The sequence below is a fragment of the Bombina bombina genome, chromosome 6, assembly GCF_027579735.1.
Source record: "Bombina bombina isolate aBomBom1 chromosome 6, aBomBom1.pri, whole genome shotgun sequence".
Lineage (NCBI taxonomy): Eukaryota > Metazoa > Chordata > Amphibia > Anura > Bombinatoridae > Bombina > Bombina bombina.
Window position 1 is genome coordinate 1,151,446,343 of NC_069504.1, and position 25,153 is coordinate 1,151,471,495.

At 38.8% G+C, this 25,153-nt stretch overlaps 1 protein-coding gene across 3 annotated transcripts in view; it reads right to left on the minus strand.

Moving 5' to 3' along the window:
* The window catches only part of LOC128664298 (solute carrier organic anion transporter family member 1C1), a 329,411-nt gene that overhangs the window by 65,652 nt on the left and 238,606 nt on the right, over positions 1 to 25,153 (minus strand). For all 3 annotated transcript variants that reach the window (XM_053719135.1, XM_053719133.1, XM_053719134.1), the window contains 3 exons: positions 23,820 to 24,050; positions 1,612 to 1,776; positions 1,056 to 1,251 (listed from right to left, as the gene is read on the minus strand). In XM_053719135.1, the coding sequence (XP_053575110.1) occupies positions 1,056 to 1,251; positions 1,612 to 1,776; positions 23,820 to 24,050 (592 nt within the window). The remainder of the gene's footprint in view (positions 1 to 1,055; positions 1,252 to 1,611; positions 1,777 to 23,819; positions 24,051 to 25,153) is intronic.

The following is a 25,153-nucleotide window of genomic DNA, read 5'->3' on the forward strand; positions in this document are numbered from 1 at the left end:
TAAGTTACAAAAAATAAAAAAATCATGTCGAGTAGTGTGTAAATAATTTCAGTGAGAAGCCCAAAGTTTGTGAAAAAGTTTACGTTTTTTAAAATGATTACATTTGATTGTGAAACGGTGGCATGAAATATACCATAAGTATGCATAGATCAATACAATGGGTTGTCTACTAAAAAAAAAATATTTAGTTTTGACAGGTAAATTAAACAAACAAGGCTCTATTTCTGTTTAAATGGATTTATAGCAAAAATGCTAAAAATTACTCTGTATTTTGAGCAAGTTTTTCTCTAAAGTTCCTGGAAGCTAATGGGTTAATACACATATATTTAGACATATGTGTATATATATATATATATATATATATATATATATATATATATATATATATACACACACACACACATAAATATATACATACATACATACATACTGTACATATATACACATACATTGGAGCGCTTCCCAGTCAAACACATTGTCATATACCATATTCCTTTTAACCTTTTAAAACCCAAGTGTATAAATCCTTATTTTAATGTTTTTTTGATGTGTTTTTGCAACTCTATGTTAATTCTTACAGTTTACTTCAGGTATCAAGTAAATATTCTAGCACAGTTTCGGTTTTGTCTTGGGTGCAAAACTATAACCTTCAACCTGCAATACCAGAACAATTTAGCGTGGTTACAATCTCTATTGATTGTATAGTTTGTGCTAGAGTGAAGTCGGCCATGCTAACCTTTCTCTGCTTAATGCACCTTACCATGGACTTGTAATATCAAGTCGTGCGGACAAGCAATAATGCTTATCACGTCATGCGCTATCATTAGTGCGTAACTTATAATCTGGCCCTTTAATGGCATTTGTTTGTATACACAAAATGAATTTAAGTGTGATTTGTAGTTTAGATCTTACCACTGTATAGCCTGTATAGCTCGTGGAGTTTTTTTGCTATGAGTACATGTCCTACAAAATGTGTTTGTTTCTTAATATGGAGAATTCTGTTGTGAACAAAGCTACCGTCATTTGTAAAACTGTAATGTATTTAAATTACATACCCATCGTAGGTCACTGTTATCCCTGCAACGTCATTATTATCACAACTTAAGAAAAATGCAGATAAAGATAGTAAAAATGCAACAAATGAAGTTGCAAATGAAAGTTTAGTGGCTCCTAGAAGGCCGAACTTGTACTTTTTCATAATGAGGCCTCCTAAGAACATTCCCAAAGCTGCAGCAGGTAATGTGGATACTCCTAGAAAAGAAAGAATGTTTGTATGAGACATAAGGGTACAGGATTCTTATTACTCAATGACCTAGATGCTGGTTCACTACAACATGTCTACATAATCGATGCAAAAGCTGTGACAAAGAGAGAAAGGGAACTGGAGATAAAGGAATGAGGTATTAAAAACTGTAACTGCTCAAAGGTACAAGGAGAACTACAGTCTACTTAACAGCAAAACTGTCTTTATCATGTCTTGGGAAGACTCTATACGTTGCTACAAAAAGTGGTCTATGCTGGTTCAGAAGGTGGCAATGACTCATTTAACTTTTTCAGAGAAACTGCTCTGCTTTTTTGTAGCGACCACTAAGGAAGGTCAAAGCTACTTACCTGTTATAAAGTTGGATTTTGAGGTGGATTGTCCAAACTGCTGCTCCATGTACTTTGGTTTATATGTGATGAAGCCAATGAAGCTGTTGGTTTGCAGAAGTGTGACGAACAATAACATGACGTACAGTCGGTTGTAACATAAGGATTTCAAGGCCTTGAAAAATCCTGAAGTGTAAAGTGAGAAATTGTGGTTGTGAAACTGCAGGTGACTGAATTAGAAAATGACAGAAATCTAAAAACAACCTAAAGACGTCCAGACCTAAGAAACACTGGTTATACTGAGTACAGAGTAGATGGCTACTTAGTGATAGAACTGTATTAGAGGACATGGTCAATACAACAGGGTACAGCTGCTCCCCTGACATTTATGTAGCACAGCCTACTGATTTTTAATTAAGATATTATGATAATAATTAATCAAATAAATAAGAAAGCAGGAAGGCCTTTAAAGCCTTTAACTATTGTTACTCTACATAATTTACAGGTCAGTGTTTTATTACACTACATAATTTACTGGTCTGTGTTTTATTACACTACATAATTTACTGGTCAGTGTTTTATTACTCTACATAATTTACTGGTCTGTGTTCTATTACTCTACATAATTTACTGGTCAGTGTTTTATTACTCTACATAATTTACTGGTCAGTGTTTATTACTCTACATAATTTACTGGTCTGTGTTTTATTACTCTACATAATTTACTGGTTAGTGTTTTATTACTCTACATAATTTACTGCTCTGTGTTTTATTACTCTACATAATTTACTGGTCAGTGTTTTATTACTCTACATAATTTACTGGTCTGTGTTTTATTACTCTACATAATTTACTGGTCAGTGTTTTATTACTCTACATAATTTACTGGTCAGTGTTTTATTACTCTATATAATTTACTGGTCTGTGTTTTATTACACTACATAATTTACTGGTCTGTGTTTTATTACTCTACATAATTTACTGGTCAGTGTTTAATTACTCTACATAATTTACTGGCCAGTGTTTTATTACACTACATAATTTACTGGTCAGTGTTTTATTACACTATATAATTTACTGGTCAGTGTTTTATTACCCTACATAATTTTCTGGTGAGTGTTTTATTACTCTACATAATTTACTGGTCAGTGTTTTATTACTCTACACACTTTACTGGTCAGTGTTTTGTTACTCTACATAATTTACTGGTCTGTGTTTTATTACTCTACATAATTTACTGGTCAGTGTTTTATTACTCTACACACTTTACTGGTTAGTGTTTTATTACACTACATAATTTACTGGTCAGTGTTTTATTACACTACATAATTTACTGGTCAGTGTTTTATTACTCTACATAATTTACTGGTCAGTGTTTTATTACACTACATAATTTACTGGTCAGTGTTTTATTACACTACAAAATTAACTGGTCAGTGTTTTATTACTCTACATAATTTACTGGTCAGTGTTTTATTACACTACATAATTTATTGGTGTGTGTTTTATTACACTACACACTTTACTGGTCAGTGTTTTATTACTCTACATAATTTACTGGTCAGTGTTTTATTACTCTACATAATTTACAGGTCTGTTTTATTACTCTACATAATTTACTGGTCAGTGTTTTATTACTCTACATAATTTACTGGTCAGTGTTTTATTACACTACAAAATTAACTGGTCAGTGTTTTATTACTCTACATAATTTACTGGTCAGTGTTTTATTACACTACATAATTTATTGGTGTGTGTTTTATTACACTACACACTTTACTGGTCAGTGTTTTATTACTCTACATAATTTACTGGTCAGTGTTTTATTACTCTACATAATTTACAGGTCTGTTTTATTACTCTACATAATTTACTGGTCAGTGTTTTATTACTCTACATAATTTACTGGTCTGTTTTATTACTCTACATAATTTATTGGTCTGTGTTTTATTACACTACATAATTTACAGGTCAGTGTTTTATTACTCTACATAATTTACTGGTCTGTGTTTTATTACTCTACACACTTCACTGGTCAGTGTTTTATTACTCTACATAATTTACTGGTCAGTGTTTTATTACTCTACATAATTTACTGGTCTGTGTTTTATTACACTACATAATTTACTGGTCTGTGTTTTATTACTCTACATAATTTACTGGTCAGTGTTTTGTTACTCTACATAATTTACTGGTCAGTGTTTTATTACTCTACATAATTTACTGGTCTGTGTTTTATTACTCTACACACTTTACAGGTCAGTGTTTTATTACGCTACATAATTTACTGGTCAGTGTTTTATTACTCTACATAATTTACTGGTCAGTGTTTTATAAATCTACATAATTTACTGGTCAGTGTTTTATTACACTACATAATTTACTGGTCTGTGTTTTATTACACTGCATAATTTATTGGTCAGTGTTTTATTACTCTACATAATTTACTGGTCTGTGTTTTATTACTCTACATAATTTACTGGTCTGTGTTTTATTACTCTACATAATTTACTGGTCAGTGTTTTATTACACTACATAATATACTGGTCTGTGTTGTATTACACTACATAATTTACTGGTCAGTGTTTTATTACTCAAGATAATTTACTGGTCAGTGTTTATTACTCTATATAATTTACTGGTCTGTGTTTTATTACTCTACATAATTTACTGGTCTGTGTTTTATTACTCTACATAATTTGCTGGTCAGTGTTTTATTACTCTACACACTTTACTGGTTAGTGTTTTATTGCTCTACATAATTTACTGGTCAGTGTTTTACTACTCTACACACTTTACTGGTCAGTGTTTTATTATGCTACATAATTTACTGGTCAGTGTTTTATTACTCTACATAATTTACTGGTCAGTGTTTTATTACTCTACACACTTTACAGGTCAGTGTTTTATTACGCTACATAATTTACTGGTCAGTGTTTTATTACTCTACATAATTTACTGGTCTGTGTTTTATTACTCTACATAATTTACTGGTCAGTGTTTTATTACTCTACATCATTTACTGGTCTGTGTTCGATTAATCTACATATTTTACTGGTCTGTGTTTTATTACACTACATAATTTACTGGTCTGTGTTTTATTACTCTATATAATTTACTGGTCAGTGTTTTATTACACTACATAATTTACTGGTCAGTGTTTTATTACACTACATAATTTACTGGTCAGTGTTTTATTACTCTACATAATTTACTGGTCAGTGTTTTATTACACTATATAATTTACTGGTCAGTGTTTTATTACACTACATAATTTACTGGTCTGCGTTTTATTACTCTACATAATTAACTGGTCTGTGTTTAATTACAGTACATCCTTTAATGGTCTGTGTTTAATTACAGTACATCCTTTACTGGTCTGTGTTTAATTACAGACAGTACATCCTTTACTGGTCTGTGTTTTATTACACTACATAATTTACTGGTCTGTGTTTTATTACTCTACATAATTTACTGGTCAGTGTTTTGTTACTCTACATAATTTACTGGTCAGTGTTTTATTACTCTACATAATTTACTGGTCTGAGTTTTATTACTCTACACACTTTACAGGTCAGTGTTTTATTACGCTACATAATTTACTGGTCAGTGTTTTATTACTCTACATAATTTACTGGTCAGTGTTTTATAAATCTACATAATTTACTGGTCAGTGTTTTATTACACTACATAATTTACTGGTCAGTGTTTTATTACACTACATAATTTACTGGTCTGTGTTTTATTACACTACATAATTTATTGGTCAGTGTTTTATTACTCTACATAATTTACTGGTCTGTGTTTTATTACTCTACATAATTTACTGGTCAGTGTTTTATTACACTACATAATATACTGGTCTGTGTTGTATTACACTACATAATTTACTGGTCAGTGTTTTATTACTCAAGATAATTTACTGGTCAGTGTTTATTACTCTACATAATTTACTGGTCTGTGTTTTATTACTCTACATAATTTGCTGGTCAGTGTTTTATTACGCTACACACTTTACTGGTCAGTGTTTTATTGCTCTACATAATTTACTGGTCAGTGTTTTACTACTCTACACACTTTACTGGTCAGTGTTTTATTACGCTACATAATTTACTGGTCAGTGTTTTATTACTCTACATAATTTACTGGTCTGTGTTTTATTACTCTACACACTTTACTGGTCAGTGTTTTATTACTCTACATAATTTACTGGTCAGTGTTTTATTACTCTACACACTTTACAGGTCAGTGTTTTATTACGCTACATAATTTACTGGTCAGTGTTTTATTACTCTACATAATTTACTGGTCTGTGTTGTATTACACTACATAATTTACTGGTCAGTGTTTTATTACTCTACATAATTTACTGGTCTGTGTTTTATTACTCTACATAATTTACTGGTCAGTGTTTTATTACTCTACATCATTTACTGGTCTGTGTTCGATTAATCTACATATTTTACTGGTCTGTGTTTTATTACACTACATAATTTACTGGTCTGTGTTTTATTACTCTATATAATTTACTGGTCAGTGTTTTATTACACTACATAATTTACTGGTCAGTGTTTTATTGCACTACATAATTTACTGGTCAGTGTTTTATTACTCTACATAATTTACTGGTCAGTGTTTTATTACACTATATAATTTACTGGTCAGTGTTTTATTACACTACATAATTTACTGGTCTGCGTTTTATTACTCTACATAATTAACTGGTCTGTGTTTAATTACAGTACATCCTTTAATGGTCTGTGTTTAATTACAGTACATCCTTTACTGGTCTGTGTTTAATTACAGACAGTACATCCTTTACTGGTCTGTGTTTAATTACAGTACATACTTTACTGGTTTGTGTTTAATTACAGTAAATCCTTTACTGGTTTGTGTTTGATTAATGTACATCCTTTACTGGTCTGTGTTTGATTACTCTACATACTTTAGTAATCTAAGGACAAGACTGGAGTGCCCACTTGAGGGCCAAAGAGTGCCCTTTTGAGGAACTTAGACAGGAAATCCCACTTGAGGGCCAAAGACAGGAGTGCCCTTTTGAGTACCTTAGACAGGAAATCCCACTTGAGGGCCAAGAACTGGGTTGGCTACTCGAGGGCTGAGGACAAGAGTGCCCATTTGAGGGCTGAAGACAGGAGTGCAGACAATGACTTAAGCAGGTTACTGATGCTTGGCAGACACCCACTGCAGGGCTTGGGTACTGGAGCTGGATACTGATGCTTGACATATGTCCTCTGCAGGGCTTGGGTACAAGAGCCAGATACTGGTGCTTGGAAGATGCCATCTGCAGCGCTTGGGCACTGGAGCAGGATACTGGTGCTTGGCAGATGCCCTCTACAAGGCTTGGTACTTGAGCTGGATACTGGTGCTTGACAAACTCCCTCTGAAGAAACATATACTGGTGCTTTGAAGATGCCCTCTACAGCATTGGGCACTGGAGCTGGATACTGGTGCTTGGCATATGTCCTCTGCAGGGCTTTGGTACTGAAGCAGGATACCCATGCTTGGCAGAGGCCCTCTGCAGGGCTTTGGTACTGAAGCAGGGCAGCACTGAGTAAAGAAGTGATACTGGATACATTGGTAGCTGATACAGACTGCTAACAAGAGAATAGGTTGAAGGCAAACCGAGGGTCAGATAAGAGAGCAGTCCGATAAGTCACCAAACACAGGGATAATCCGGGAGAGTAGTCAGAAAACAAAAGATGTGCAACAAAAACCCACACACAAATAGTGATAGTGGATTTGCCTTCCATCTGGGGAGTGAAGATTTACACATTATTATGCTATGATGTGTTTCTTTCTCTTCCTTTTGAGGAACATTGTTTAAACTATTTATATTTGTGGGACTGTTTCCATTAAATACTCTTCACTTTGGATATATTCCTGCATATGGGTCTGTATTATTATCACTATTTGTGTGTGGTTTATTTTTTATTTCTGGTAAGGAGCAGTTTACCCCTTTAAGAAGGCCTAATTGCAGTCTGTCCAAGATATCTGGGCTCTAGATGTAGTTTCCCGGGATTAAAGAATAGGTTTCAAATCAAGGCTTACTCAAGAAAGGTTTCTTCTTTTCCACATTCAATAAGACTTTATGGCTGTATTAGCTGAACTTCAAGTTTTGGAACAAGGCCAAGGATTTTTTCCTTCCTGTTACATTATTCCCAACAGGAAAAGGGTTGTTGCCGTATTGGTCTAACATAAAATGTGCCATTAGTAGATTGTGATACCTTTTTAATGTACCAACAAAAATCAAGGTTTTTTTATTTCATAAGCTTTCAAGACCTCACAGGCCTCATCTTCAGACCGCTGCTTCATTATTTCTGTTTCCGGCAAGCTTGAAGGCTCGCAGAAAACATGGGGCATCAAGCTCCATACGGACCTTGATAAATATGCCCCAGTGTCTTAATTCAGATCAGAATGCCTGGAATTAAAAAAGCTTGATATATTTTAATCCCCATGTCCTTTTGAATTTTTTAAAAAAAATCCCTTTAAGGTTAATACTTTTACATCCTTTACAGAGTGTCCAGGTTACTATTTAAAAATAGCAACAATTTGGAAAATTCTACCCCTTATTCAACAGGATAAATTTATGTTGATGTCTAATTTGAAGGAAGCCTACCTTCCTATTCCTAGACCATCTCTAGTTTCTAAGATTTGCCTTTCAGGACAAACGTTTTCAGTATGTGGCTCTTCCATTTGTTCTATCTATAGCTCCCAGAATTTTTAGAAGGTTCTAGAAACTCTACTGTCGGCGCTAAGAACTCAGGTACTTCACTGGCTCTATACCTCAATGACATATTAGTTCTGCAGTATTTCATACCAACAGTCTACTGTTGTTTTTTCACAGACATGGGGGACTAGTTATCAAGCCGTCAACCTCAAATACGCTGCGTATTCCGCAGCGTATTTGTGGCGAGGCTGATACGCCTTAGTTATCAAAGGCTCGAGACCGGCAAAAGTAGAATTTTGTGACGTAAGCTTCGATCCGCCGGACTCAGTCCGACACAGATCGATTCTTACGTCACTCCAGATGTTCCGCACACAAGTGCGGCACATTCTCACTACTTTTGCTAGCTATCAAAAAACTAGCAGGTACGCTCGGCACTTTTACGGCCCAGCGTACCTGGTTTTCAAAGCGCCAGCCTGGAGGCGGCGGATCCCATAGGAATCAATGGGAGTCTGACCATAGCGAAAGTACAAGTTCGCTGCTGACAGACATCCCATTGATTTCTATGGGAGCTGTCTACACCTAACACCCTAACATGTACCCCGAGTCTAAACACCACTAATCTGACCCCCCCTACACCGCCGCAACTAAATAAAGTTATTACCCCCTAAACCGCCGCTCCCGGAGCCCACCGCAACTATAATAAATGTATTAACCCCTAAACCGCCGCTCCCTGAACCCGCCGCAACCTATATTAAATGTATTAACCCCTATCCTGCCCCCCCTACACCGTCGCCACCTATAATACATTTATTAACCCCTAATCTGCCCCCCCTACACCGTCGCAACCTATAATAAATTTATTAACCCCTATCCTGCCCCCCACTACGCCGCCGCCACTGTAATAAAATTATTAACCCCTAAACCTAACCCTAACCCTAACGCCCCCTAACTTAAATATTAATTAAATAAATCTAAATAAATTAACTCTTATTAACTAAATGAATCCTATTTAAAACTAAATACTTACCTTTAAAATAAACCCTAATATAGCTACAATATAAATAATAATTATATTCTAGCTATCTTAGGATTTTTTTTTATTTTACAGGTACCTTTCAATTTATTTTAACCATGTACAATAGCTATTAAATAGTTATTAACTATTTAATAGCTTACCTAGCTAAAATAAAGAGAAATGTACCTGTGAAATAAATCCTAACCTAAGTTACAATGACACCTAACACTACACTATACTTTAATAAATTATTCCTATTTAAAAATAAATACTTACCTGTAAAATAAACCCTAAGATAGCTACAATGTAATTAATAATTATATTATAGCTATCTTAGGATTTATATTTATTTTACAGGTAACTTTGTATTTATTTTAGCTAGTTAGAATAGTTATTAAATAGTTATTAACTATTTAATAACTACCTAGCTAAAAGAAATACAAAATTACCTGTAAAATAAATCCTAACTTAAGTTACAATTAAACCTAATACTACACTATCATTAAATTAACTAAATAAACTACCTACAAATAACTACAATGAAATACAATTACATAAACTAACTAAAGTACAAAAAATAAAAAAAGCTAAGTTACAAAAAATAAAAAATTAAGTTACAAACATGTTAAAAATATTACAACAATTTTAAGCTACTTACACCTAATCTAAGCCCCCTAATAAAATAACAAACCCCCCCAAAATAAAAAAAATCCCTACCCTATTCTAAATTACATAAATTTCAAAGCTCTTTTACCTTACCAGCCCTTAAAAGGGCCATTTGTGGGGGCATGCCCCAAAAAGTTCAGCTCTTTTGCCTGTAAAATAAAAATACAACCCCCCCCCCAACATTAAAACCCACCACCCACATACCCCTAATCTAACCCAAACCCCCCTTACAAAAACCTAACACTAATCCCCTGAAGATCATCCTACCTTGAGTCGTCTTCACTCAGCCGAGCCACCGATGGAACTGAAGAGGACATCCGGAGCGGAAGAAGTTAATCCTCCAAGCGGCGCTGAAGAAATCTTCCATCCGATGAAGTCATCATCCAGGCGGCGCTGAAGAAGTCTTCGATCCGGCCGATGTCATCTTCAAAGAGGCGCTGAAGAGGTCTTCTATCCGGGCGAAGTCATCTTCCAAGCCGGGTCTTGAATCTTCCTTCCGCCGACGCGGAACCACCTTCTTCACCGACGGACTACGACGAATGACGGCTCCTTTAAGGGACGTCATCCAAGATGGCGTCCCCTCAATTCCGATTGGCTGATAGGATTCTATCAGCCAATCGGAATTAAGGTAGGAAAATCTGATTGGCTGATGGAATCAGCCAATCAGATTCAAGTTCAATCCGATTGGCTGATCCAATCAGCCAATCAGATTGAGCTCGCATTCTATTGGCTGATCGGAACAGCCAATAGAATGCGAGCTCAATCTGATTGGCTGATTCCATCAGCCAATCAGATTTTCCTACCTTAATTCCGATTGGCTGATAGAATCCTATCAGCCAATCGGAATTGAGGGGACGCCATCTTGGATGACGTCCCTTAAAGGAGCCGTCATTCGTCGTAGTCCGTCGGTGAAGAAGGTGGTTCCGCGTCGGCGGAAGGAAGATTCAAGACCCGGCTTGGAAGATGACTTCGCCCGGATAGAAGACCTCTTCAGCGCCTCTTTGAAGATGACATCGGCCGGATCGAAGACTTCTTCAGCGCCGCCTGGATGATGACTTCATCGGATGGAAGATTTCTTCAGCGCCGCTTGGAGGATTAACTTCTTCCGCTCCGGATGTCCTCTTCAGTTCCATCGGTGGCTCGGCTGAGTGAAGACGACTCAAGGTAGGATGATCTTCAGGGGATTAGTGTTAGGTTTTTGTAAGGGGGGTTTGGGTTAGATTAGGGGTATGTGGGTGGTGGGTTTTAATGTTGGGGGGGGTTGTATTTTTATTTTACAGGCAAAAGAGCTGAACTTTTTGGGGCATGCCCCCACAAATGGCCCTTTTAAGGGCTGGTAAGGTAAAAGAGCTTTGAAATTTATGTAATTTAGAATAGGGTAGGGATTTTTTTTATTTTGGGGGGGTTTGTTATTTTATTAGGGGGCTTAGATTAGGTGTAAGTAGCTTAAAATTGTTGTAATATTTTTAACATGTTTGTAACTTAATTTTTTATTTTTTGTAACTTAGCTTTTTTTATTTTTTGTACTTTAGTTAGTTTATGTAATTGTATTTCATTGTAGTTCTTTGTAGGTAGTTTATTTAGTTAATTTAATGATAGTGTAGTGTTAGGTTTAATTGTAACTTAAGTTAGGATTTATTTTACAGGTAATTTTATATTTCTTTTAGCTAGGTAGTTATTAAATAGTTAATAACTATTTAATAACTATTCTAACTAGCTAAAATAAATACAAAGTTACCTGTAAAATAAATATAAATCCTAAAATAGCTAGAATATAATTATTAATTATATTGTAGCTATCTTAGGGTTTATTTTACAGGTAAGTATTTAGTTTAAATAGGAATAATTTATTAAAGTATAGTGTAGTGTTAGGTGTAATTGTAACTTAGGTTAGGATTTATTTCACAGGTACATTTCTCTTTATTTTAGCTAGGTAAGCTATTAAATAGTTAATAACTATTTAATAGTTATTGTACATGGTTAAAATAAATTGAAAGGTACCTGTAAAATAAAAATAAATCCTAAGATAGCTAGAATATAATTATTATTTATATTGTAGCTATATTAGGGTTTATTTTAAAGGTAAGTATTTAGTTTTAAATAGGATTCATTTAGTTAATAAGAGTTAATTTATTTAGATTTATTTAATTAATATTTAAGTTAGGGGGGCGTTATGGTTAGGGTTAGACTTAGGTTTAGGGGTTAATCATTTTATTACAGTGGCGGCGGCGTAGTGGGGGGCAGGATAGGGGTTAATAAATTTATTATAGGTTGCGGCGGGTTCATGGAGCGGCGGTTTAGGGGTTAAACTATTTATTTAGTTGCGGAGAGGTGCGGGATCAGCAGGATAGGGGTTAATAATTTTATAATAGAGGGCGACGGTATAGGGGGGGCAGGATAGGGGTTACTAGGTATAATGTAGGTGGCAGCGGTGTCCGGGAGCGGCGGTTTAGGGGTTAATACATTTATCAGAGTTGCGGCAGGGTCTAGGAGCGGCGGTTTAGGGGTTAGTAACTTTATTTAGTTGCGGGGGCCTCCGGGGGCGCCGGTATAGGGGGTAGAACAGTGCAGTTTAGTGTGAGTGCTTAGTGACAGGCTAGCAATAAAGCTGGGAAAAAGCCGAAGGGCAGCGAGATCGGATGAGTGATAACTGTCACAGTCCGCTGCTCATCGCCCCGCGGCTTTTTGACAGCTTTATTTGATAACTTAGGCGTATTTTTTCAGGTCCGCGGCGGCGAAGGTAGGCGAGCTTAGGCGGACGTATTGGGCCGGCGAAGCCAGAAAAGTAGACGGCTTGATAACTAGCCCCCATGGTTGGCAATTTTTTTTAAAGAGTTCTCTTATGATTAAGTCCCAAATAGTCTCACAGAAGAAACGGTATGTTTCTGGGATAAGAACTGTTGGCATGTAGTAACATATTAGAAGCTATGGGTTTTCTATATAGCTCACAAGATACAACATTATTATTGATGTCACCAATCAGTTTAAGATCCAGATAAGAAACCATTTGAAAATCAAAGCTTTCCGTGAACTGCAAACCACAGTCATTCCGATTGAGATATTGAACAAAATAATGAGCTTGACTCTCAGGACAAGACTAAATAAAAATCAGGTAGTTTATACAAGACTATGGCCTCTATGTATGAAGCCGTCTACTTTCTTGCATTCGCCGCCCCAATATGCTCGCCTAAGCTCGCCTACCATCGCTGCCGCTGACCTTAAGACATTCGCCAAAGTTATCAGGAAAGCTGTCAAGAAGCCGCGCACCAAGTACGGAGCGATGAGCAGCGGACTGTTGTTAACTGACAGTCATCGATCTCGCTGCTCATCGGCTTCTTCGCAGCTTTCTTGCTACCCTGTCACTAAGCACCCACACTGTTTTACCCCCTAAATCGCCACTCCCAGAGCCCCCCGCACCTAAATAAAGTTATTACCCCCTAAATGCCGCTCCTGGACCCCGCCGCAACTCTAATAAATGTAATGACCCCTAAACCGCCACTCCCGGACCCCGCCGCCACCTACATTATAACTATTAACCCCTAATCTGCCGCCCCCTATGCCGCTGCCACCTATATTAAAGTTATTAACCCCTATCCTGCGGATCCTGGACCCCGCCGCAACTAAATAAATTGTTTGACCCCTAAACCCTGCACCAGGAGCCCCCCGCACCTAAATAAAGTTATTACCCCCTAAATCGCCGCTCCTGGACCCCGCCGCAACTCTAATAAATGTATTTAACCCCTAAACCGCCACTCCCGGACCCCGCCGCCACCTACATTATACCTATTAACCCCTAATCTGCCGCCCCCTATACCGCCGCCACCTATACTAAAGTTATTAACCCCTATCCTGCGGATCCCGGACCCCGCCGCAACTAAATAAATTGTTTAACCCCTGCACCCGGAGCCCACCGCCACCTACATTACATTTATTAACCCCTATCCTGTCCCCCTACACCGCCGCCACCTACATTAAACTCATTAAACCCTAAACCACCGCTCCCGGACACCGCCGCAACTAAATTAAATGTTTAACCCCTAAACCGCCGCTCCCAGACCCCGCCGCCACCTATATTAAACTTATTAACCCCTATCCTGCCCCCCTATACCGCCGCCACCTATATTAAACTTATTAACCCCTAAACCTAAGTCTAACACTAACACCCCCTAACTTTAATATTATTTTAATAAATCTAAATAAAACTTACTATTATTAACTAAATTATTCCTATTTAAAAATAAATACTTACCTGTAAAATAAACCCTAAGATAGCTACAATATAATTAATAATTATATTGTAGCTATTTTAGGATTTATTTTTATTTTACAGGCAACTTTGTATTTATTTTTACTAGGTAGAATAGTTATTAAATAGTTAACTATTTAATAGCTACCTAGCTAAAATACTTACAAAATTACCTGTAAAATAAATCCTAACCTAAGTTACAATTAAACACTACACTATCATTAAATTATTGAAATAAATTAACTACAATTACCTAAACTTAAATACAATTAAATAAACTAAACTATAGTACCAAAAAGAACAAACACTAAATTACAGAAAATAAAAAAAGAATTACAAGAAGTTTAAACTAATTACACATAATCTAAGCCCCCTAATAAAATAATAAAGCCCCCCAAAATAAAAAAAATGCCCTACCCTATTCTAAATTACAAAGTAATCAGCTCTTTTACCAACCCTTAAAAGGGCTTTTTGCGGGGCATTGCCCCAAAGTAATCAGCTCTTTTACCTGTAAATAAAAATACAACCCCCCCAACATTAAAACCCACCACCCACATACCCCTACTCTAACCCACCCAAACCCCCCCTTAAAAAAACTAACACTAACTCCCTGAAGATCTCCCTACCTTGAGTCGTCTTCACTCAGCCGAGCCGAATTCTTCATCCAAGCGGAGCAAGAAGAGGTCCTCCATCCGGCTGAAGTCTTCATCCAAGCGGGGCAGAAGAGGTCCTCCATCCGGTAGAAGTCTTCATCCAAGCGGGGTCTTCTATCTTCATCTAGTGTTGTTTTTTTTTGGTACTATAGTTTAGTTTATTTAATTGTATTTAATTTTAGGTAATTGTAGTTCATTTATTTAATTAATTTAATGATAGTGTAGTGTTAGGTTTAATTGTAACTTAGGTTAGGATTTATTTTACAGGTAATTTTGTAAGTATTTTAGCTAGGTAGCTATTAAATAGTTAATAACTATTCTACCTAGTTAAAATAAATACAAAGTGGCTTGTAAAATAAAAATAAATCCTAAAATAGCTACAATATAATTATTAATTATATTGTAGCTATCTTAGGGTTTATTTTACAGGTAAGTATTTATTTTTAAATAGGAATAATTTAGTTAATAATAGTAAGTTTTATTTAGATTTATTAAAATAATATTAAAGTTAGGGGGGTGTTAGTGTTAGACTTAGGTTTAGGGGTTAATAAGTTAATATAGGTGGCGGCGGTATATGGGGGGCAGGATAGGGATTAATACATTTAATATAGGTGGTGGCGGTATAGGGGGCGGCAGATTAGGGGTTAATAGGTATTATGTAGGTGGAGCGGCGGTTTAGGGGTTAATATATTTATTATAGTTGCGGCAAGGTCCGGGAGCGGCTGTTTAGGGGTTAGTAAGTTTATTTATTTGCGGCGGGGTCCGGGAGCGGTGGTTTAGGGGTTAATATGTATAAAGTAGGTGGTGGCAGTGTAGGGGGGACAGATTAGGGGTGTTTAGACTCTGGGTACATGTTAGGGTGTTAGGTGCAGACATCTCCCATAGAAATCAATGGGATATTGGGAAGCAGCGAACATGAGTTCTCGCTGCTGTCAGACTCCCATTGATTCCTATGGGATCCGCTGCCTTCAGGGCGGCGGATTGAAATCCAGGTACTCTGGCCCGGAATAGTGGCGAGCGTACCTGGTAGTAGTTTGATAACTACCAAAAGTAGTCAGATTGTGCCGAACTTGCGTTCGGAACATCTGTAGTGGCAGAACCATTGATCTGTGTCCGACTGAGTCCGGCGGATCGTAGGTTACGTCACTATATTCTACTTTTGCCAGGCTGTAGGGCTTGATAACTAAGGCGAATCAGCCTCGCCACAAATACGCTGCGGAATTGACGGCTTGATAACTAGAGGCCTATATATTCTCAGTACAGATTTTCCTCTCCAAAGATCTGAGACAGATTCCACCAACCCATACAACAGGTTGGCATAGGAGGGGCAGACTTAGCCCACAAAGCTGTGCTACGTCTCTGGAAATAAAAAGGCCCATCAAAATCAAAATAATTGTGTGTAACCCGAAATTCTAACGATTGTAAAATGAAGCCCATAAGATTCGGATAATAATGAGTAAATTTCTCCAAAATAAAACTTGACTGCACTTAGCCAAGATGATATATAACCCCACTACATCAACTGTCAATCATGACTTATTAGACTTCCATTTCATCTCCTGAATTAGGGACAATAAATATTTTGTATCTTTAAGAAATTTTGGCAATTAGTCAACCAATGGCTTAAGGAGAGTGTCAATCCTATTTGAGAGGTTCTCAGAGAACCTATTCCAGCCACAATAGGCCTCCTTGAAAAGATTAGTGAGATATTTGTGTACCCTGGGAAACAAATGGAATATAGGGACAACTGGAGTGGTGACATACAAGTAATTAAAAGTATCTTGATCAATAACATTTAAAAATAATCCATTATCGAGTAAATCTGTAACCTCCTTCTGAAACCGTAATGTAGGGTCAGAGGAAAGCTTGATATAAGCTGCTTCATCATTACTACAACACTTCCGCCCTTATCGGCTTGACGTATTACCAAATGGTCCTTGTTATCAAGGATTTAATGGCCTCTCTCTCATTCAAGATCTAGTAGTGTAGCCCTGTTCTGATAAGCTTAAAAGTTCTTCCACTTTTTTATGAAACATATCCAAGTCCTCATGAATTTGTGGGGTTAAAAATAGACTTTGGAAAAAACCCTGTATAAGAATACTTGGGTGTAACATCATATTGAGACTCAAGCTCTAATTCAAATAAAGAGAAAGTATCACAAGTTATTGCAAAATCAGCTCCATATTGGCTGTTAGATGAAAAACTCCTTTTCTCTTGTGTATCATCAAAAGACTCTACACAAGATTCATAAATAAAACATTTTTAAGGGTTAATTTGCATACAAAACAATTAACATCCATCCACATTTGTTGGAGCAAAACCCAAACCTTATTTAAGAACCTGTACTTTTGTATATATCAAAGTATCAGTAGATAAATTAACAACATCTTTTTTTCCAATCTGGTCAGTCTGAGTGAGTACTGATTTATTCTTCTTCTTTCCTCTCCTCTTATTTTTTCTCCTCTTCTGCGAGAATCCTTATATGGCTCAGAGCTGGCTGAACTTGTGACCCCTGAAGTATTAGGTTTAGACTGAAGTGTAGCCTTTACTGGCTCTGGCCTCTGTGGCACAATAGCTGCTCGTCATATCCTGCCTCTTGTACCGGCTGATCATTTACTGCATATTGTACTGGCTGGCTTTACCAACATATTGTACCCTAATGAAGTTAATATGTGAGTAAAAAAGAAAACCAAATAGTACCTACTAAGAGCAGTGGGGGGTGCTATAGTGCTAATAAACATTATAGTAAATATATAGACAGAAAATAGGCACCTTACCAAAGCACTCACTTAATATACAATAATTATCATTGAAATGATAATACAAATTATAAAACTTAACCTTTAATACAAACTAATTAAAAAATGAGTAAACAAATTACCCCTCATAATACATTATATACCATAAAGTGTAAAAGTAGGGAATGACCCTCATGAACATACCACAACCACCATAAATACAAATATAAGTTTGAGTGCAGTTATGAAGCAAATCGTCACGGTTGTCCCATCATACAAAAGCCACCAAACCACAGTCCCTCAATGGCTAACTATGCTATAGGTGGCATTGAATGATTATTAAAACTGGTTTGGTCCGGCCTCCAAACTCTGCAAAAATACCTCAAACAGTCAATAATCCCATAAGGTTATGTAGCATATACTGTACGTCATGGAGGGCTTAAAAATGCCTGATGCACATTTCACCCATAGCTTTCCCAACTGCATAACTGCATATTGTACTGGCTACCAATTACATGCCTCTTGTACCAGCTGGACATTAACTGCATATTGTACTGGCTACCAATTACCTGCCTCTTGTACCAGCTGGTCATTAACTGCATATTGTACTGGCTACCAATTACCTGCCTCTTGTACCAGCTGGTCATTAACTGCATTTTGTACTGGCTACCAATTACCTGCCTCTTGTACCAGCTGGTCATTAACTGCATATTGTACTGGCTACCAATTACCTGCCTCTTGTACCAGCTGGTCATTAACTGCATATTGTACTGGCTACCAATTACCTGCCTCTTGTACCAGCTGGTCATTAACTGCATATTGTACTGGCTACCAATTACCTGCCTCTTGTACCAGCTGGTCATTAACTGCATATTGTACTGGCTACCAATTACCTGCCTCTTGTACCAGCTGGTCATTAACTGCAAATTGTACTGGCTACCAATTACCTGCCTCTTGTACCAGCTGGTCATTAACTGCATATTGTCCTGGCTACCAATTACCTGCCTCTTGTACCAGCTGGTCATTAACTGCATATTGTACTGGCTACCAATTACCTGCCTCTTGTACCAGCTGGTCATTAACTGTATATTGTACTGGCTACCAATTACCTGCCTCTTGTACCAGCTGGTCATTAACTGCATTTTGTACTGGCTACCAATTACCTGCCTCTTGTACCAGCTGGTCATTAACTGCATATTGTACTGGCTACCAATTACCTGCCTCTTGTACCAGCTGGTCATTAACTGCATATTGTACTGGCTACCAATTACCTGCCTCTTGTACCAGCTGGTCATTAACTGCATTTTGTACTGGCTACCAATTACCTGCCTCTTGTACCAGCTGGTCATTAACTGCATATTGTACTGGCTACCAATTACCTGCCTCTTGTACCAGCTGGTCATTAACTGCATATTGTACCAGCTGGCCCTTTTATGCCTCTTGTACCAGCTGGTCATTAACTGAATATTGTACCAGCTGGCCTTTACATGCCTCTTGTACCAGCTGGTCATTAACTGCATATTGTACCAGCTGGCCCTTTTATGCCTCTTGTACCAGCTGGTCATTAACTGCATATTGTACCAGCTGGCCTTTACATGCCTCTTGTACCAGCTGGTCATTAACTGCATATTGTACCGGCTGGCCTTTACATGCCTCTTGTACCAGCTGGTCATTAACTGCATATTGTACCAGCTGGCCCTTTTATGCCTCTTGTACCAGCTGGTCATTAACTGCATATTGTACCAGCTGGCCTTTACATGCCTCTTGTACCAGCTGGTCATTAACTGCATTTTGTACTGGCTACCAATTACCTGCCTCTTGTACCAGCTGGTCATTAACTGCATATTGTACCAGCTGGCCCTTTTATGCCTCTTGTACCAGCTGGTCATTAACTGCATATTGTACTGGCTACCAATTACCTGCCTCTTGTACCAGCTGGTCATTAACTGCATATTGTACCAGCTGGCCCTTTTATGCCTCTTGTACCAGCTGGTCATTAACTGCATATTGTACCAGCTGGCCCTTACATGCCTCTTGTACCAGCTGGTCATTACATGCCTCTTGTACCAGCTGGCCCTTACATGCCTCTTGTACCAGCTGGCCTTTACATGCCTCTTGTACCAGCTGGCCCTTACATGCCTCTTGTACCAGCTGGTCATTACATGCCTCTTGTACCAGCTGGCCCTTACATGCCTCTTGTACCAGCTGGCCCTTACATGCCTCTTGTACCAGCTGGCCCTTACATGCCTCTTGTACCAGCTGGTCATTAACTGCATATTGTACTGGCTACCAATTACCTGCCTCTTGTACCAGCTGGTCATTAACTGCATAGTGTACCTGCTGGCCCTTACTTGCCTCTTGTACCAGCTGGCCCTTACATGCCTCTTGTACCTGCTGGCCCTTACATGCCTCTTTTAGCAGCTGGCCCTTACATGCCTCTTGTACCAGCTGGCCCTTACATGCCTCTTGTACCAGCTGGCCCTTACATGCCTCTTGTACCTGCTGGCCCTTATATGCCTCTTGTACCAGCTGACCCTTACATGCCTCTTGTACCTGCTGGTCCTTACATGCCTCTTGTAGCAGCTGGCCCTTATATGCCTCTTGTACCAGCTGGCCCTTACATGCCTCTTGTACCAGCTGGCCCTTACTTGCCTCTTGTACCAGCTGACCCTTACATGCCTCTTGTACCAGCTGGTCCTTACATGCCTCTTGTACCTGCTGGCCCTTACATGCCTCTTGTACCTGCTGGTCATTAACTGCATATTGTACTGGCTACCAATTACCTGCCTCTTGTACCAGCTGGTCATTAACTGCATATTGTACTGGCTACCAATTACCTGCCTCTTGTACCAGCTGGTCATTAACTGCATATTGTACTTGCTACCAATGACCTGCCTCTTGTACCAGCTGGTCATTAACTGCATATTGTACTGGCTACCAATTAGCTGCCTCTTGTACCAGCTGGTCATTAACTGCATTTTGTACTGGCTACCAATTACCTGCCTCTTGTACCAGCTGGTCATTAACTGCATATTGTACTGGCTACCAATTACCTGCCTCTTGTACCAGCTGGTCATTAACTGCATATTGTACTGGCTACCAATTACCTGCCTCTTGTACCAGCTGGTCATTAACTGCATATTGTACCAGCTGGCCCTTACATGCCTCTTGTACCAGCTGGTCATTAACTGCATATTGTACTGGCTACCAATTACCTGCCTCTTGTACCAGCTGGCCCTTACATGCCTCTTGTACCAGCTGGCCCTTACATGCCTATTGTACCAGCTGGTCATTAACTGCATTTTGTACTGGCTACCAATTATCTGCCTCTTGTACCAGCTGGTCATTAACTGCATTTTGTACTGGCTACCAATTACCTGCATATTGTACCTGCTGGCCCTTACTTGCCTCTTGTACCAGCTGGTCATTAACTGCATATTGTACCTGCTGGCCCTTACTTGCCTCTTGTACCAGCTGGCCCTTACATGCCTCTTGTACCTGCTGGCCCTTACATGCCTCTTTTAGCAGCTGGCCCTTACTTGCCTCTTGTACCTGCTGGGAAAAAAGGGAATATACCTAGGCGCCAACCAGCGGAGGCTAAGGTTGATTCACTTAAATGGATTTAATGACATATATTTGCAAAGAACGATATTAACAATAATACAATGGTAAAAATTGCAATAGGTAAAAATTAAATTACATTTAAAATAAAGTTAAAATGTAGGTGCAGTGGATCCACGCAGTCTTGATAAAGGCCCAGAGAGGGCCGAAACGCGTAGACACTGGTAAGCCTTATTTCATTTGGAGCATTTATCTTTTACAGATCTACACATTTGTTATATCTTTTTTCCACAGGTTTCTACTATAGGATTTATTTGGTCAGCAATTTGGTTGACACACAGCGGACAGGAGCACTAGCATTGGATACACTCATATTCTTTTTTTGCACCTTTTTTCTCACATATTTTTGGATTTCATCATCATTGTTTTCAGCATTGGTTATCCACTACACTATTTTCTAGGATCCACACTTTTTAGTGACACTTATTTTTTGGACACCTTACTTTTCTACAGGTTATGACTTTGGACTAATTTTTGCACTTATCTTTTTTAAGTTGTGACTTTGAACTATTTTTTGGATATTTTTTGGAATATTTTCAGCACTGTTTGAACCTGTGCACATTGGAATTTATTATTTGTTATTTGCACTGCCAGCCACATAGCAAGAATTTGTTTTAGGATTGTTTATCAAGGATTTGGTTCAAGAATTGTTTTTAATATTTTTGTTTACTATATTTATTGTACCTGCGTGGATCCACTGCACCTACATTTTAACTTTATTTTAAATGTAATTTAATTTTTACCTATTGCAATTTTTACCATTGTATTATTGTTAATATCGTTCTTTGCAAATATATGTCATTAAATCCATTTAAGTGAATCAACCTTAGCCTCCGCTGGTTGGCGCCTAGGTATATTCCCTTTTTTCCTTGATTCTTGTGAGTGATAGCTAGGTATCACTGCCCTGGGCTCAAAAGGTTGAAGTTGGCGCTGGGGTATACATTACTAATATCTTGTACCTGCTGGCCCTTACATGCCTCTTTTAGCAGCTGGCCCTTACATGCCTCTTGTAGCAGCTGGCCCTTACATGCCTCTTGTACCAGCTGGCCCTTACATGCCTCTTGTACCAGCTGGCCCTTACATGCCTCTTGTACCAGCTGGCCCTTACATGCCTCTTGTACCAGCTGGCCCTTACATGCCTCTTGTACCAGTTGGCCCTTATATGCCTCTTGTACCAGCTGGCCCTTACTTGCCTCTTGTACCAGCTGGCCTTTACATGCCTCTTGTACCAGCTGGCCCTTACATGCCTCTTGTACCAGCTGGCCCTTACTTGCCTCTTGTACCAGCTGGCCTTTACATGCCTCTTGTACCAGCTGGCCCTTACATGCCTCTTGTACCAGCTGGCCCTTACTTGCCTCTTGTACCAGCTGGCCCTTACATGCCTCTTGTACCAGCTGGCCCTTACATGCCTCTTGTACCAGCTGGCCCTTACATGCCTCTTGTACCAGCTGGCCCGTACATGCCTCTTTTAGCAGCTGGCCCTTACATGCCTCTTGTAGCAGCTGGCCCTTACATGCCTCTTGTACCAGCTGGCCCTTACATGCCTCTTGTACCAGCTGGCCCTTACATGCCTCTTGTACCAGCTGGCCTTTACATGCCTCTTGTACCAGCTGGCCCTTACATGCCTCTTGTACCAGCTGGCCCTTACATGCCTCTTGTACCAGTTGGCCCTTATATGCCTCTTGTACCAGCTGGCCCTTACTTGCCTCTTGTACCAGCTGGCCTTTACATGCCTCTTGTACCAGCTGGCCCTTACATGCCTCTTGTACCAGCTGGCCCTTACATGCCTCTTGTGCCAGCTGGCCCTTACATGCCTCTTGTACCAACTGGCCCTTACATGCCTCTTGTACCAGCTGGCCCTTACATGCCTCTTGTACCAGTTGGCCCTTATATGCCTCTTGTACCAGCTGGCCCTTACATGCCTCTTGTACCAGCTGGCCCTTACATGCCTCTTGTACCAGCTGGCCCTTACTTGCCTCTTGTACCAGCTGGCCTTTACATGCCTCTTGTACCAGCTGGTTATTACATGCCTCTTGTACCAGCTGGCCTTTACATGCCTCTTGTACCAGCTGGCCCTTACATGCCTCTTGTACCAGCTGGCCCTTACTTGCCTCTTGTACCAGCTGGCCTTTACATGCCTCTTGTACCAGCTGGCCCTTACATGCCTCTTGTACCAGCTGGCCCTTACATGCCTCTTGTACCAGCTGGCCCTTACTTGCCTCTTGTACCAGCTGGCCTTTACATGCCTCTTGTACCAGCTGGCTATTACCTGCCTCTTGTACCACCTGGCCCTTACATGCCTCTTGTACCAACTGGTCATTACCAGCATATTGCACCAGCTGGCTATTACCTGCCTCTTGTACCAGCTAACCACAACCTACCTGAAGATACAACATTTCATATGGTGTAGAATAGAGCTTGTTATCTCCATCTTAAAAACTGGTGAAACTTCAATCACTGTAAAGAATCATCTCACCTAAGGACATTAAAGCTTGTACGGTTTTCAGATTGGTCCTATTATGAACATTTTTACATGAGATTACTGGAGGATTTGTGCCTCTTGTTATTTTCAGTATTTGACAGTAAATGAAATTGTTCTTACCTTTCATGGTAGGTTTGTTGAGGGTTTTAGTTTTCGTGTTGGACTTCTCACTTTCTTCTTTAATCTTACAGCTTTCGTGGTTTTCTTCAGCCTTTTCACCTTGCTTCTTCAAACTCTTGGGTATGAAAAAGAAGGGAATGGCCGAGAGCAATGTCAGGGCGCCAGCTACAATAAACCCCATCCACCAGGCGCCAACCCAGCGTGTGTCCTGCGGCGTGATACTTATTTTGTCTAAGAGGGAAAAACATTTTATTTTTTTAATTAAGTTATCACTTTGAGCACCGGCATTATCAAGAAGAGAAAGTGTTATATTTATTTAGTAATAGACTAAGCTAACAGAATATTGCCATATTGTGCGACTAAGATCCCAATTTTAATATAAAAGTAAAGGTGAATTTTGCATCATTTAAAAAAAATGTTTTGTTGTTCTGCAAGTGGATGTGCGCAAATACCTGCTGTTTTATGTAACTATTAGGCGCTTTTGGGAGCACTCCCAAAGATGTTTTTAAACTCTTTATGTAAGGTGGGCTAACAAATGGCTAGATTACAAGTTTTTGTCTGTAAGGCTTGCGGGGCTAACGAGCAGTTTCAGCTCACCGCTTACGTACAGACAACGCTGTTATTACGGGTTTTTACAAACCCGGCGTTAGCCGCAAAAAAGTGAGTGAAGAGCAAAATTTAGCTCCACATCTCACCTCAATACCAGTGTTTGCGAGCTGGCTAAACGTGATCGTGCAGGATTTCCCCATAGGAATCAATGGGGCAGATTCATCTGAAAAAAAACACTAACACCTGCAAAAAAGCAGCGTTCAGCTCCTAATGCAGCCCCATTGATTCCTATAGGGAAATACTTTTTATGTCTACACCTAACACCCTAACATGAACCCAGAGTCTAAACACCCCTAATATTACACTTATTAACCCCTAATCTGCCATCCCCGACATCGCTGACACCCCTAATCTGCTGCTACGGACACCGCCGCCACCTACATTATACTTATGAACCCCTAATCTGCTGCCCCAACATCGCTGAACCCTACATTTTATTTATTAACCCCTACTCTTCCGCCCCCAATGTCGCCGCCACCTAACTACACTTATTAACCCCTAATCTACCGCCGCCAACATCGCTGCCACTATAATAAAGTTATTAACCCCTAAACCTAAGTCTGACCCTAACACCCCCTAACTTAAATATAATTTAAAATAATCTAAATAAAATAACTTTAATTAACTAAATTATTCCTATTTAAAACTAAATACTTACCTATAAAATAAACCCTAAACTAGCTACAATATAACTAATAGTTACATTGTAGCTAGCTTAGGGTTTA